Source organism: Rhinolophus sinicus, chromosome 15 (assembly GCF_057876585.1).
Source record: "Rhinolophus sinicus isolate RSI-liver-muscle chromosome 15, RSI-T2T, whole genome shotgun sequence".
Lineage (NCBI taxonomy): Eukaryota > Metazoa > Chordata > Mammalia > Chiroptera > Rhinolophidae > Rhinolophus > Rhinolophus sinicus.
In genome coordinates this window covers 3,602,817-3,618,523 of record NC_142515.1, presented here as the reverse complement: position 1 = coordinate 3,618,523, position 15,707 = coordinate 3,602,817, and the positions used below count along the sequence as shown (strand labels likewise).

Here is a 15,707-nt window from a genome sequence, read left to right as displayed (position 1 = left end):
CACTGTCCCAGCACCACTTGGGAGACTATGGAAAGAGCTGTAGTGGGGGACTCATTCATTACGTTGTGAGCCTTTTGTTTAAAAGATCACGTTCCTTCCTCTGTTACAAGATGTCCATGCAGCAGGGGCTGAGGGAGGAAGCCCAGCTCAGCCACGGGCAGTTCTAGCCCACCCCACACATAGAGGCTGGGCCGTTGGGGCTTCACTGGTTCAAGGAATGTTTGCTGAGTGCATCTGCATGCCTGCTGAGTCCTGGGTGTCAGGGAGGGAAATATGGACAGTCGGCACCACCTGGTGGAGATCCAGACGAGATCAAGATGGGGAGTCTGGGGGGACTGGGGGGGGGGGGCAGGGACGATGTTGGGAGGGAAGGAAACCCAAACCCAGGAATCAATTCAGGGCAGCTTCCCAAGGGAGACCTCTCAGCAGACACCCTAAGCTAATGACCAGCCAGTGTCAGCCCAGGGGTGAGGGTAGGATGCCAGAGGGAGTGGCCTGGTACCTCCCATTGGCATGACCTTGACTCAAGGGCCAGCAGACCCAGCCTATGGGGCCTCTTTTCTTATGAAGAACCTGGAAAAGCCATTATCTAGTGTGACAGATTTTTAAAAATCCAATTACACAAGTGCTAATGAGAAGACAACATTTGGTAATAAAGGAAACATCCGTACAACTTTACAAGGCTCACTACAACTCCTTTTTAAAATTAAATTTATTGGGGTGACATTGGTTAATAACATATAATTCTCAGGTGCACAAGATTATAATCCGCCGTCTGTGTACTCTATTGCCTGCTCCCACCCGAAGTCTGGTTTCCTTCTGTCACTGTATTTGACTCCCTTTACGGACGTCATCCTCCCCCATCCCCCTTCCCCTCCGGCAGCCACCATTCTGTTATCTGTATCTATGAGTTTGTTTTGGTTTGTTTTAGTAGTTCATTTGTTACTTTTTGTTTCATGTTGAGCTTGTGAGGAACTTGTTTTGCTATGGCTTTAACAAAGTTTCTACTAGTTAAAGGAACAACTTGATCATGTTACTAAGATTGCAGCACCCTCTGGTGGCCTCACCGTACATTTGCTCTTTATTAACCCCCCCCCCCCCCAAATTTCAAAGGTTGCTTCAAGCGATGAGGTGTCAGTCTCCCAATTAAGGGTGGGCGTGTCCCTCTGTCCTCGTGTGCAGGCATATCTTTTGCTTTGGGGGAAAGTGACTCACGACGTGACATCTTTCTGTCCCTGCAGTGCGGGCGTGGGCCGGACGGGCACCTTCATCGTCATCGATGCCATGATGGATATGATGCACGCGGAGCAGAAGGTGGACGTCTTCGAGTTCGTGTCAAGAATCCGCGGTCAGCGTCCTCAGATGGTTCAGACAGATGTGAGTACCGCCTCCCCTGGTCCCCACCCTCGTCCTGGTGAGTGCAGGACGGAGCCTGGGGAAGAATGTCCTCCCTGATGCCAGCTGTTGTGTGATCTTTACTCAAGGCCATGTACGGTCACTGTAAATAGCCATGAATCTGAATTTTGCCCCCAAACAAAAAGAGGAGGCGCACCCGCCCCCCACCAGCACCACCTGGGACGTGCTGAGCCCTGAGCGGCCAGAAGCTGCAGGGCTCACTGGAGGGTGCGGGTTCCCCTGTGCTCCACAGATGCAGTACACATTCATTTACCAAGCCTTACTGGAGTTCTACCTCTACGGGGACACCGAGCTGGACGTGTGCTCCCTGGAAAAGCACCTGCAGACGCTGCAGAGCACCACCACCCACCTGGACAAGATCGGGCTGGAGCGGGAGTTCAGGGTGAGTGTCCACTGCCTTTGAAGGTAGACAAGTGACCTGGAAATGGACCTGCTTTCCATTGCCTCCCCTCTTCACTGACCCAGAAAAAGCAGGGCAGCTGTCCCTTCCTTAACTCGTGAGGGTGAGGGAGGAATAACCGGGGCTTTCAGAGCTCAGCTGCAGCCCTGGGGGGATGTGTCCTGCATACATTTTACTTCCCAAGATCCAGGAACTGTCTGGAGAGGGCGGCAGATGCTGCCGTTAGTGGGCAGTAGTGGGAGGAGGCTGAGGGACTTGCTCGGGCGTCAGCGCTCTCACTGCGTGGCTGTGTCCTTGGCTGCAGAAACTGACGAATGTCCGGATCATGAAGGAGAACATGAGGACGGGCAACTTGCCGGCGAACATGAAGAAGGCCAGGGTCATTCAGATCATCCCGTGTAAGGCGGCCCCGCGGGGCGGGCGGGGTCCCTGATTGTTCACGGGCCTCCCACCTCTGTGAACCAGCAGGGCACCCTCTGGGCTCAGGGCGCCTGGGGGCTCTGCCAAGCACTGCAGAGAACGCCCATCTATGAAGCAATGAGTGACCCAGACGGTCCCATGTGTGTCAGGCGGGCAGCTTGTGACAGACTCAGAGGTGGAGGGGGGACTTCCTGGGAGCAGGGAGAGTTGCTTCAGGCATGACTCGGGCCTTCGGATTCCAAATTTCATTCAGTCCTCCCCTAAGCCTGCGTACCCCCTCACACAGAGGTGCGGTTGCGGCCGGGGCCAGGCAGCAGGGCCTGAAGGAACTTAGCTGAGACCTTCCAGGGAAAGGCCTTGGGGTGGGCAAGAACTGAGCAGGCCTGCCAGGTCTCGGGTAGGGGAGGGCCACCCGGCCGGGCAGAGCCTGGGAGGAGTGGGTGCCCGCCTGCAGTGAGAATTGGGGGCTTGGGGGACTCACCCAGTGGGAAAGAAAGACAAAGGAATGGAGTCCCCCATGATCAGAAGAACCATGGAGGGGAGGGCCCACCTTGAGGAGGAGACGGAGTGTCTCATTCCAGACATCTCGAAGGACTGACAGGCCGTGACAGCAGCACATGCAGAGACTTGCTTTGGAGGCCACACTGTGCATAGAAAGTGTGTGGGGACTGTCTGTGCAAAGACTTCCTCAGCCTCAGACCCTGGCTCTTTGTGGCCAGGATGTCCCCTGGCTGGCTACTCTGGGCTGCCAGCCTGGGGGCCTCATAACTTTTACTCCTGAAATATAGTATTTGTAACGCTTACATTTTGGTAAGACTTACTCCAATTCATGACAAATGGAAATGACAACTGGATTATTGTCAGAGTTTTCCTGACAACACACAACTTCTCGGGGCCATGTTAATTTACCTCTTTGATGGAGTAAACCTTCCAAGGGGTTGACCTCACTTAGTGATTTTATTAGTAAGTTTTCTGTTTTGGAAGTTAGTAGCAGCAAATGGAAGTCTGGAGGCAGGATGGCATTTGCACTAACTAAAGGACCATATTGCTTTGCAGATGACTTCAATCGCGTGATCCTTTCCATGAAAAGGGGGCAAGAATACACAGACTACATCAACGCCTCCTTTATCGATGTGAGTGGGCCTGGCAGGGTGGTGCTTTGTGAGGACAGCTGTGTCCTTCATCACAGACTCCTGATTCGCTTTCACAATCAGAAACGGTCGATATGCCTCCAGAAACCCAAACCATTTCATTAGCAGAATTATTTGCTTTAAAAAAAAAAAGAATAATGAACTTTAGAAATAGGAGAGAGACATACTGCCAAGTAATTTGCCTGTTTTTTCTTTCTGCTTTTAACTTCCAGTGGTTTTTTTTTACATCTGTTTAGCACCAGTTACGTATCGGTGCTTCCATTCGCTTTCTCTCTCGTGGTGTTTGTAACACATTCCCGTAGGACAATATAATTTTGTGTTCAGAGTGTACAGTCTGTAGGCTGTCTTCAGTTAGCTGAAGAATGGGCCGGAGTGAATATTACAGCTGAGTGTGTTAGAATTGCTGTTTGCAGATGAGGAAACTGTGCCAAAGGGCACCTGGGCCCTAGTGGAGGAACTGGGATTTGAACCCCCTTCCTCTGACTACGCCGAGGGTTCTTTGCAGCACCACGTTGTTAACTGAGCTGTAATACACAGAGACATGTTAGAACCAAAGCTGCCAGGTGTGTTCCCAGGTGGCTGCAAGTGAGTGGTGGTTCATAATCCCCATTGAAGTGACCTCAAGGTGAGATGTCTAGCTTTCAGACAAAGTGGGCGTCTGGTAGATGTGGGGAAAACACCTGGGGAACGTTTTCCCTCGTCAGGCCCCAGCTGTCCTCAGCTTCCCGGTGTCCCATAGTGGAGCTAGGGAGCAAGTCAGCCTCTAACCTCTGCTCCCCGTTTGAAGGGCTACCGGCAGAAGGACTATTTCATCGCCACGCAGGGGCCCCTGGCACACACAGTGGAGGACTTCTGGAGAATGGTCTGGGAGTGGAAGTGCCACACGATCGTGATGCTGACGGAGGTTCAGGAGAGAGAGCAGGTGAGGGCGCGGCCCAGCCAGGCACCAGGGGTGGTGGGCGCGCCGAGGTCCAGCCGACCTGATGTGGCCGTAGCAGCTCACGGCCATGTCTCGCCTGCTGTCAGCACTGACCACTGAGCTGAGATCCAGCCCCAGCACTGAGCTGAGATGGGTTGGGATGCAAAAGGCTTCGTTTCACCCTTTCTTATTCTTAGCCCACATTTTATTGAACCTCCTTCAGATTCCATCATTTTGTGTTTGCCACAAATACAAATTCGATCACAACCTACTGAAGAAAAAGACATTGATTCACTTTTCCCAAGACGTAAACACAGAGGCGTTGATGTGTGTAACTCACTGGTATTGTCCTGGTCGAACTGGATGAGTTAAACATTCCTCTTTTTTCCCAGCGACCTTCCCATGGCCTTCTCGTATTATATTTATTTAATAACGTAATAAGTACTCGTGAGCCCTCCATCCAACTGAAAAACCAAACTTCTGTCAATAATGTATATCTGTGTAGGTGCTCCCTCAAGATGTAGCCATGACCCTGAGTTTGTGCTTTGATTGCTTTGCTTTGATGTCTGCTTTATTAAGACATCATTCACATACCGTACAATTCATCTTTTTAAATGATGCAATTCAGTGGTCTTTAGTATATTCACAGAATTATGCAACGTCACTGCTAATTCCAGATCATTTTCATCATCCCAAAAAGAAACCCCAAATCAAGAACAATCACTCCCCATTCTTCCCTCCCCCGAGCCCCTGCAACCATGAACTACTTTCTGACCCTATAGATTTGCCTGTTCTGGACGTTTCATATAAATGGAATCACACAGTACGGTACGTCTTTTAGATTGAGTTCTTCTGCTTAGCATAATGTTTTCAAGGTTCAACCATACTGTAACGTGAATAAGGTCTTCATTCATATCAGCCATGGTAGGGTGTGAGCTAGGGGCCCAGTTTCATTTTTTCAACATAGAAAACCAATTTTTCCAGCTCCACGTATTGAATAATCTCTCCTTTCTGTCAGGTCACTTCTGTCCTATATCAAATTTCCAAATACACACACCTGTTTCTGGACTCTCTATTCTGTTTGCTTGGTCAGCAAGCATTACTGGGCATTCATATTTGTATTCATGTTATTTTCTTGGTCAGATGAAATACATTAAATGGTTTGAGAGCAATTCTGCGTCATATAGTTTCAACTGCTGGCAGCAAATTATTTATTACAAGACTTAAAATTTTATTTTATCCCCCCAGGATAAATGCTACCAGTATTGGCCAACGGAGGGCTCGGTGACTCATGGAGACATAACGATTGAAATAAAGAGCGATACCCTTTCTGAGGCCATCAGTATACGAGACTTCCTGGTCACTTCCAATCAGGTATTGTGGCCGTAGCGCTTTACACTGTGGACAGAGCACGCGCAGCTGCCCCTCGGGTCCAGCTCGTCCTCCCACCAGGAGATCCTGCCCCTCCGGCCCTTCCCCGAGCCCCACGTTAGCATCAGTGATCAGTGTGGCGAACAGGGAGCCATGTTATCAAGGGGCCGACCTCCTGTAAAATTCGGACCTCCAAGGGCACAGCTGTCTCCTGCTGGCGGACAAGTATAGGGGGGCAGAGCGGCCAATGCCAAGAGGCCACTTCCGCCCACTCCCCACTCAGGAGAAATGAGGGTAGCTGGGGCAGGAGGCACAGAGGGGATGGGTGAAGCCACAGAGGCTCTCAGCCGGGTGCGCTTTCAGATGCCCCAGCAGTCCCTGGTCCCCACTGGTCCTGGGCTCTGCTCCCTGGCAAAGCATGGGAACTCTGTGGGTCAGTCACGGGTAAGGTGACTCGTCCATGGGACTTGGTTCTGAGCTCGGTCAGCACAGCAGAAACCCCGCTTTCCCAAAGATGTCGTCTCCTCCACTCCAGTCGCAGAATGACCCAAGGCCACTAGACTCAAAACTGCTCATCTCGAGCTTTGAAGGGACATGTGAGGTACCGACTTTTTAAGAAAGAGGTGGTCCTGTTCTCTCAAGTAAAGCTGCTAGGGGTCTGGTGGGGTCTGGTGGGAGCTCCAGAAGGAAACACTGCCCGCCTCTCCTTTGGTGTGACCACAGCTCCCAGACAGCCTGACCAGGCCCCTCAGGCCAGCTAGGTGGGGGCTTTGCCAATGGCCGAAGGCCCCAGGGAGCTCCAAACCTTGTCCTGAGTCTCCAGGAGGGCAGGTGTCCTTGGGGCCGGTTTCTGGGAGGACAGGGGGTGGGACCCGGCAGCACTGAGACACCCTGCCCTGCCCCCGCAGCCCCTGGCCCACCAGGAGGAGCAGACCCGCGTGGTGCGCCAGTTCCACTTCCACGGCTGGCCGGAGGTCGGGACCCCGGCGGAGGGCAAAGGCATGATCGACCTCATCGCGGCCGTGCAGAAGCAGCAACAGCAGACAGGCAATCACCCCATCACCGTGCACTGCAGGTGAGCGCCCCCTGCAGGCGGGCCCACGCATACCCGCCCACATGGCTGCTCCCGGCAGCAGAAGGTCCTGGCTTGGACCTGCTCTTACACACATACGTACGCAACTTTACATAAATGCATAAATGCCATCTTATCATACGTGCAAAATGCATTTTGGTGGCAAGAGTTAGGAAGTGATTCACACACGCGTTTCCTTGTGCTTTTTAAGTCATAAAAAAAAAAAAGAATCACCATTCTTGGCTCGTACAAACCCACTTCTGAACTTCAAGGTACTTGTGTTCGTTTTGAAAGATTGTTCTGGCTCTGCCTGAAGTCCCTCCTCTCCCGACCTCTGTGCTGGGCCTGAGGAAATGAGTTAGTGCTGCTGACGTCAGCACCGTGGGAGGGCTCCGCGCCTGGGAGTCGCCTGGGCGCACTTCTGGCCTGGCCAGCAGGGGGAGCAGACGCCTCGGTTTTTCAGTCCCTGGTGACCGTGTAGGTGTCACTTAGAACTTAGTTCCTTTGTGTTCTGCCTCCAAAAACCCAGCCTGAGTTTAGAACGAGTTGGGCACCAAAGATACACAGGTGAAGAGGTCCGCAGGGGAGACGCGGGGACGGGGTCTGCAGGGGCGGCGGCCTTGGAGTCAACCTTGCCTCTGGTTAGACCTGAGCCGGGAGGGTTTGCATTTCTAACAGCTCCCCAGGCAATGGCGGTGCTGCTAGCCAGGGGGGCCCGCGCTCTGAGAACCGGGGTACACCAGGAAGATGGAAAATGGTTCCAGTGGGTCCTGATCCCACTCAGGAGATACCTGTCTGCAGTGACCGGCGAGTGTTTTAGGAGCTTTATGTTGCAGCCTCTTGGTCAAAAGCTAAGCTACGTGTAAACGTGTAAATGATGGTTAAGAATCCCAGCTCCGACCACCAGCATGGGGTGCTTCAGGGCAGTGTGCGGGGTTGGTGCAGGCGCCTGATTCCATCCCCGCCAGCCAGTTGCTTCTCTAAGCCCCCTTTTCTCCACAGCGCTGGAGCAGGCCGCACAGGTACCTTCATAGCACTCAGCAACATTCTGGAACGAGTCAAAGCCGAAGGGCTTTTAGACGTGTTCCAAGCTGTGAAGAGTTTACGACTTCAGAGGCCACACATGGTGCAAACCGTGGTAAGAAACTGACTGATGAGGATGAGTCGAGAATTATTTCATGTTGCATTTGATGTCTGTTTTATTAGAGGTATATGGGGAGGGAGGGACATAAATCCCCAAGGAAAAGAGCTAACTGGAATTTTTCACAGTAAAGCTTTACAGACGCCCTTCCTTCCTTGAGTCTGGCTGGGGTCTGTCCCCTGGCCAGGACGCAGGAGGAGGGGCTCAGCTGTGACTTTCAATTACTAAGAGCCCTTGGACAGACACTGACAATATGCCAAAGTGAACTATTTTACCAGATTCCGACATACATGAAAAGGTGCTGTTATCAAGTTCAAAAGCACCACTGACGTTCACAATCCTGGGACTCATAATTTTCTCACCCTATTCCTTTTGGACTGTTTTTACTTTCTGGCTCTCACTCAACCTCCAGATACTGTCAGGGGCGGGGAGCGGGGGACAGATGAAGAATTCACATGATGCACAGTCAGCCCTCACGTTCTCTTTCTTTCCGTGGTGAAAACACACACTTTCTGGTTTTCAGAAGAGACGCCGCCTCCCCAAACTTGACAGTTGTACACCAGCAAGTGTAATTGTAAAGACGTATAATTCCTCCTTTCCCCCAAGGTTTCCTGCCTTCACTTGCCCCCCACCCCACGCCATCCCTCTCACCCTCCCCGCTAACAGGATTCTGACTCAGGCATAGAGGTGTAGAAGGAAGGCCCTTCCACCACCTTCTCATCATGGGGGAAGCACAGCGGCCAGAATCAGCAAGGTGTCCCCCCCAGTTGGCCAAGCTGCCCCTCCAACCAATTAAGCAATCTCTGGAGGCAGGGCCAGGCATCAGCATATGTAAAGCCCCCTGGGGGGTCCCAAAGTGAACACAGGCTTGAGAGTCACCTGGTTAGAAGGAAACTGGGTGCCTGCTGGCTCCCCCTCACCCCACACCCCCTCCTCAGGCTGTGACTGTGAAGGTAACCTGGAGAGCTGAGTGGGAAAGAATAGGAGGAAATTGTGCCCAGGACTGTTCCACTCTCCACAGAGCCCCTGTCCCCGTACGCATGCGCCTCTCCTTCCTGCGGGGGCTCTGGTAGGTGCTAGAGAGGGTCCCTAATTCATCTTTGTGCTTAGTCTGCCTCCTGATAGCTGCTGCCTCCTAGGGGCACACCAGGCAGACCATTCCACGGAAGATGGGGAAGATTTGTCTAGATCACAATAATAATAATTAATATAAAATGCAATCCCCCTTGAGACGAAAATCAGTTTTTAATTATGAGCCAGACTCTTTTCAGTTTCTTTCCTGACTGTGTCTAAGTCCACTACAGGCCTCCCCCAGGCAGAGCCACTACATCTAGTGCGGCCTGGCCAGCGGTTAAGTATGAAAGATAAGCCGTGGGGTCCTCTGATGCTTGCTTTGGGCTGTCATCCCAGCGTCATGGTTGGACCCCCTCATGGCTCTGAACTTGGACGAGCTCCTTCCTCTTTCTGGACTTCAGCTCCTTACCTGTGGGGTGATGGCACCTGCTTTAGACAGGCTGTGCGAATTGGCTTTGACCATGTCAGGAACCCCCCATACCCCAGCACCTGGGCCAGGCAGCTCCCTGAACCGCAGCAGCAAAGAGCGTCTCTCCTCTGAATACAAGCGCCTCCTTGGTTGTTAGGGGTGCTCTCGGCGTGTAGCTTCAGGAGCACCGAGCTCCCAGTGCCCTTCTGTCTCCCATCTGCTCTTTCTGACTGGCTTCTGCTGGTCCCCTCACTGGACGGCTGCCCACAGGTGTCTCCTGGCTCAGTTCTGTGTTCTCTGGTCTGGTGACATAGTCCGACGACATTTGGAACCTGACTTTAAAAGCGAGCACCTTAGCCTAATGCCTAGCGCAGAACGAGTGGCGAGTGTCAACAAATGAAGGCCAGGGTCTCCGTTTCATAATAACCACTGTCTCACTGTGTGCGGTAGGGGGCTGTGCCGCCAAGTGCTCCACGCGCCCCTTCCTCATTTCGTCCTCACCATATCCTTGTGTCTGCTCTGTCCCTGAGGAACATTCTGCCGTCAGCCCCACATGGGATGGGTGTCACCTGCCCAAGACCCTAAGTGTCAGAATGAGATTCAGACCCAGCTTATCTGCCTCCAGAGTCTCCAAGTTTATCATAATGAAAATGTTATTATGTAACATTACCTGTAATGTTAAGTACTCTGATTTTTTTCAGTTCAAAAATCGTTTTCCAATTTAAATATGAAATCTAAAGACTCAGACTGTTTTAAAATACACTAAGACAAGATGAAACTAAACATTGACATGTTCTGTGTGTGAAAACAGCTTTACTGGAAATTTTCATATCATATGCCTAAAAACTAAGTTATGTAACAGGAGTTTACATGCATGAGGGTGTACAGTGTTTTAGTAAATAGTCAGATTTTTTTATGTCTTTTTTTGGAATGTTTTTCCTAATGAAATTATTCAAACATTTTTTAAAACATCATTTTAATGTATTCTTGGTTTTCTTTTTCAGGAACAGTATGAATTCTGCTACAAAGTGGTACAAGATTTTATTGATATATTTTCTGATTATGCTAATTTCAAATGAAAATTTCTGCCTTAAAATATTTTTTAATTTAATGGTCAGTATATTTTGTAAAAATCATGTTAATTTATTTCACAGTCGACGTTAATATCCTTCCTAATTTCTTTGTATATATTTTGTTATGCTTTAAACGCCACCTGCTGTAAAGTTGTTACATCTTAAATACCCCTTTTAAAAACTGGGATTATGTATTAAGGTCAAATAATATCCCATAACATATATTTCTGCTAATATCAGTAAATATTTTAATTTTTCATTAGATTCATATCATTGAATTTCACACATTCAGCACCTCTAAATGTTATAAATCTTAATATGCCAAATGTGCTTATGCAAAATAGTAAACGTTCAATGGAAAACAGTCGAGGACTCAGAAATCAGCTGAAAATTTCCTTTACAGCCGTGACTTTACAGCCCTGAGCCCCGGTAGTGTTTTAAAGGCACACAATTGCTGAAGATACAATATAAATGGGGATTATGTAACGTTCTCAGTCTCGACCCACATGGTTTATCTTTACATTTTAAAGATCAAAGAGGACTTTGCAACTTGAATCCAGGTCCAGAACACATTAGAGTAGTTGGTGACTATATAGTGAGACTTAAAAATGCATTTATTCAAGGTGTTGTTCCTGCCATCTTGGCTAGATGAGAGGAGATGTAAAGGCCGGTGGTCTGGATCGCCCAAGGCCTTGGGGACAGCACAAGCCCCTGTGGGAGCTGCACTCCCTGGGCACTGGCTCCGGTAAAACGCGCTGAGAATCAAACCGCCTGCATTTCTCAGTCTCCCCTCCCATTGGCCCACAGCAGCCGCGCTGCCCTGCTGGGCGGAGCTATGCTAGAGGCTCAACCCAGACCTCGCCCCTTGTAAACGTTCAGATAACGCCAAAAACCAGCCCCACAGAAGCAAGGAGCACACGCCTGGTGGAAACAGCAGGACAGCCACAGGCAAAGGTTTTCACCTTTCTGAGAAGCATTTGGGTATTTAAAAATCTCTTGTAAAAGCTAAGATTGTTTGTAAGAAAAGAAATCTTAAAATCTAGATTTATAGTTTTTTAAAAGTCCCACTCCTCAATATTTAATTTTTAAAAAAGAAAGAATTCCTTAATCTAAAGGCTAACTTATTTTTGAATGGTAATACTACTGAGACCTTTGACACTGGGTAATTATGATCCAGATAAGATTGGCTTATAGGGTAAAAAAATGGTGGGGAGGGTTGAAGGTAGAAAAGTTTAATTTAGTAACAGTTGAATTTAGTCCATTAGGTACCTAGCCGATGAGCACAATATAAAAAAGAAGATGTCTGATCTGACACTGAAAGCATTTTCTACGGGCTTTTTGGTACAGTTTTTGCTTGTTAAGAGATAGTAAGGCCTTATTTGACATTTCCACTGGTAACTGATTGCACCCTCTTATTACACTGTTTCTCCTGAGTTCATTGCCAGTGAGCACAGATGTACCCCCAGGGTTAGGCTGGCTCTGATGAAAGGCTCACAGGTAACCAAGCTTCTACCGCACCCCTGCGCCCCACCCAAGGGCCAGAGGAGGTGCCCTGCTGGAAGGACAAAAGCACAACTCTGTGACTGAGCCATCCATGCCAGCTGCGGCCCTGGGGTACACGCTGCTGAAAGTGTCCCTCTCTCCTTAGCACAATGAGTACACACTTGGGTAGAAGAGGAAAATGGGGGGAGCTTTGCAAGACCTGCCAGTTGGCCCCATCTGCTTTCATTGTTAAAATCCCAAGCCCAAAGCCTTTCTTTGACTAAAGGAGAAGAGAGAGAACAGAGCTTTTGTTTAGCGCCAACCCCAGCAATGGCTGGCTGGTTGTAATGAAAGCAATTCGTCATTTATTTGAGGGGTCCAAGTTAAGGGGAATGGATTTGGGTCCAAATTTAAGAGCCTTAATCAGAATCCTCAGGCCCTTCAACTGGCATCTCGTGTGTGGAGATGAGGCAGCCGTCTCAGAGTGCTCTGGAGAAAGTGCCCTATTGGTGTGTTCCTTTGTCCCCTTGGCCATCCCCCATCCTGTGTCCTCTGAAGGTGTCCTGGCACCTTCCAGTTTGGCCCTTCCAGTTCCAGAAACAAAGCAGAAGCCACTGTCCCTGGACACAGGTTCCCCTCCACAGGCGAGGACAGCGCTTGCCTTTCCTGGTGGCCCTGTTTGCAGCCTGATGGCCTCTGCCAAGGCCCCTCCTAACCCCACCCCCCGGTTCCAACAGGTGTGCTCTCCGGGTACTCACTCTCCTGTGGGTGCAACCTGGACCGTTGATCTCTCCTTTGGGTCAGTCCATTGTACATACCCAGACAGCGTCTGCTGACACCGTCATTCTTCCTTTCGTGTTTTTGTTGCATGCAGTTGCATTCAAATGCCAAATAGTGATCAGAAGTCTGCCACTCTGATCTACGTGCTTTCTCGGTCACTGTGTGACCCACTTAACTCTCTTTCCATGCGCTATTCGAGTGAAGAATGCATACCCGTGTTTTAAAAGGTATTTTTATGTTTTTGAAAACTTTTTAAAAATGAGCCTGACACCTCTGTTTCTGCACTTGAGACATGCCCATGTTATTTTTTTAAATGACTGATACTTTGGTTTCACTAAGTCCTGTTTAATTTATGTGCAATCTTTCTAATACATGTATGTATTCCAGTTTCAACTATCGTTATTTTCTTTTATTACATTTGTAATTTGATCTTGCTCTGATTATAATGCCAGTGAACGCTGCTGAATGCTTTGTATATGCAGATTGCAAGATCTAACTTTCTGATGCAAGGATAAATCTTTACTTGACTCCCAGCTTGCGTCTCTCTCTTCAGTGAAATCTCATTTTATTTGTTCCTGTTCCTTAAGGTCTTTTAGACAAGATGTTCATTAGGAGATAAACACTGATTTGTACAGACAGGTCATTTTAGGACTTCTAAAATTTAGTTCAGATCTGGCAGAGAGACAGACCCTCCAGTGTGGGTGGGCACAGTGGGCTGGCCCGGCATTCACGGGACTTCGCAGGCCTGAGGGTGCAGGAAGCTAAGCAGCTTCTGGGAGCCGCCCTTAGGCTGGAGTCCCCAGCAGACACGGAAGCTGTGAGCCGGAGTTGCTGAGAATCTCCAAGGACAAGAACCATCAGCTTCAAGCCCACATTCAGGTGGAACCAGGGAGTCCTTGTAATGTTGCTTTTCCTCCTAAACCAACAGCCTGAGGCGGCCCGTGGCACCTGCGTACGGCTCTGGTGTCCCCCACTCTAGCTCTGTACTTTCTGCCTTCCCTACCCCTCGCACCGGCTTCCTCTTCCTGGTATTCTGGCCCTAGTGTGGGATTTAAGCAAACTCATCTTATTACTTGTATTTATTTAATGAATTGGATGAGCCTCGTTATATATGTTAAAAAGGGATGATTTGAAAACCTTTCATCCCCCTCTCCAAAAAAAAACACAACAAAATGACCTGCAGTGAAATGCAGTTTGCTTTTGTGGGCCCTTTAGTTGTTGGCTTTTCGTCATGGGTCTGCAAGTCCCTTAGATAAGTGGCACCTCACCTATGCTGTAGGTGTAACAGTCCCCCCCCCCCCCCCCCCCCGTGAATGTGTGCAAGTGTTTGTGTTGGGGGTGAGCCTTGCCTAAGGCAGGCCCCAGTGGGCTGGTACAGAATTTAAATGAAGAAAGTCATGGAGGTTGTGGCAGCCGGATCAGAAGCTTGGAGGCGGAACAGAGTTCCATTTACCAAGAGCGTTCCAGCACGGCTGTTACTCACTTGGAATCTGAGACTCAGAGACGTTACCAGACCACACAGCAAGTAGGTATCTCCTGCGGCCCGTTCTCGAACACATTAGTCTGGTTGAATGGTTAAAATTTGTCTGACGCTTCCCCCCAGAAAATGCTAAATGAAGGCTGTATCCTGTGGCTGTTTTATTTAAACACTTGTGCAGCTCTTGAATGAGGTCCTCTAAGCCAGCACCTACAAACCCTGGACAATGAAAACCACCTTATTATACTGTTGAAGTACTGTACTCACAAAGGTGAGCAAATATACTGATGTAGTTCAGCGATATTTTTGGTTGGAATTGAACCCTAAAGGGTTTTTGAATTAACTAGTATATTCCATTCCCCAGGCATACGGCTAATTGAAATTTTTCTATATGCGTGGTCCCTAATTACTACTAAATCGGAAGTGTCGGCAGAACAACTTAATTATAGAAAAATCCTATTTTCATTTTCTTGAATTTTGCCTACCTGAATGACACCTTATGACTTACACCTTCAAATAAAGTATCTTTTCTGATGAGGCTGCATTTCCTATACTCCCCCTTCCGTTCACCAGTATCCCACCCTCTTCCTGACCCAGCTCTACTGTCACCTGCCCTGTGGCACCCATCTCCATCCTAAAGCCTTCCCTCAACCTGTCACTTTTCCTTAGGATTATGGATGAAAAAGGGGTCACAAACTAAACCTGACAAGCTCAGGGGAGGCCTGCATGGTGGGCCTTACAAACTCAGACCGATAGTAACCACATAGGATGGTCTGAATATAAAAATTCCGAAGTAAAAGCGGGTCATGGCAGGTAGTCACAGCCCAGGCCTGTAGCTTCCTGGACAAAGGTCGGCCTATAGTCTTTTGGCATCTGAGATGACATACCTTTGAAATGTCAGAGTAATCTTTTCCAGACCCCTCAGGACACAACCTCCCACCAGAGCAGAAACCGTAGAACCCTCGTTATCTTGTTCCGGAATACCATCTCTATGAAATATAAATTATAATTAACTGTACTGTACCCACCGATGCAAAAGAAGTCGGTGTCTCATTTTGTGTCTTATCCAATTCCAGAGATTTTCCCGCTTGCTTTCTCCCACCCCTTTCATCTACTACCCATGGATTTCATGTAACCCTCGTCTCCTCCTTTGATTCTAATGTATAAAATAAGCTGCAAAACTGCCATTCTCCTGAGCATTCTCTTAATTCATTGAGAGTTTGCTTCCCAGCCATTGTCAGTTTGGCTCAGATAAACTCTTATAAGACTTATTCTTAGGCTGGACGTTCTTTAATGGACAGAATCTTAGGCAACACTGTACAGAACTTCACTGTGGCAGCCAAAATACCAAAAGCAACTACCATTGATTCAGACACGCCGAGATTCGTACTTTCATTCAGCAAATGTTTATTTTTCTGTGAACCCGGCTCCACACCAGACACGCGAGCACCGCCTGTCTCTGAAGCTCACTGTCTAGGGGACAGCCACCCTTTCTTGTCTTCCATCCTCACCTTAACCTGGC

The 15,707-nt window shown here is 49.1% G+C and overlaps 1 protein-coding gene across 2 annotated transcripts in view; it reads left to right on the top strand.

Moving 5' to 3' along the window:
* Positions 1 to 13,241, top strand: part of PTPRE (protein tyrosine phosphatase receptor type E) — a 134,806-nt gene extending 121,565 nt beyond the window's left edge. For both annotated transcript variants that reach the window (XM_019728245.3, XM_019728248.3), the window contains 9 exons: positions 1,242 to 1,377; positions 1,649 to 1,798; positions 2,121 to 2,214; positions 3,293 to 3,369; positions 4,175 to 4,309; positions 5,555 to 5,680; positions 6,586 to 6,752; positions 7,752 to 7,887; positions 10,378 to 13,241. In XM_019728245.3, the coding sequence (XP_019583804.2) occupies positions 1,242 to 1,377; positions 1,649 to 1,798; positions 2,121 to 2,214; positions 3,293 to 3,369; positions 4,175 to 4,309; positions 5,555 to 5,680; positions 6,586 to 6,752; positions 7,752 to 7,887; positions 10,378 to 10,452 (1,096 nt within the window). In that variant the 3' untranslated portion in view covers positions 10,453 to 13,241. The remainder of the gene's footprint in view (positions 1 to 1,241; positions 1,378 to 1,648; positions 1,799 to 2,120; positions 2,215 to 3,292; positions 3,370 to 4,174; positions 4,310 to 5,554; positions 5,681 to 6,585; positions 6,753 to 7,751; positions 7,888 to 10,377) is intronic.
* Positions 13,242 to 15,707: the final 2,466 nt, after the last annotated feature.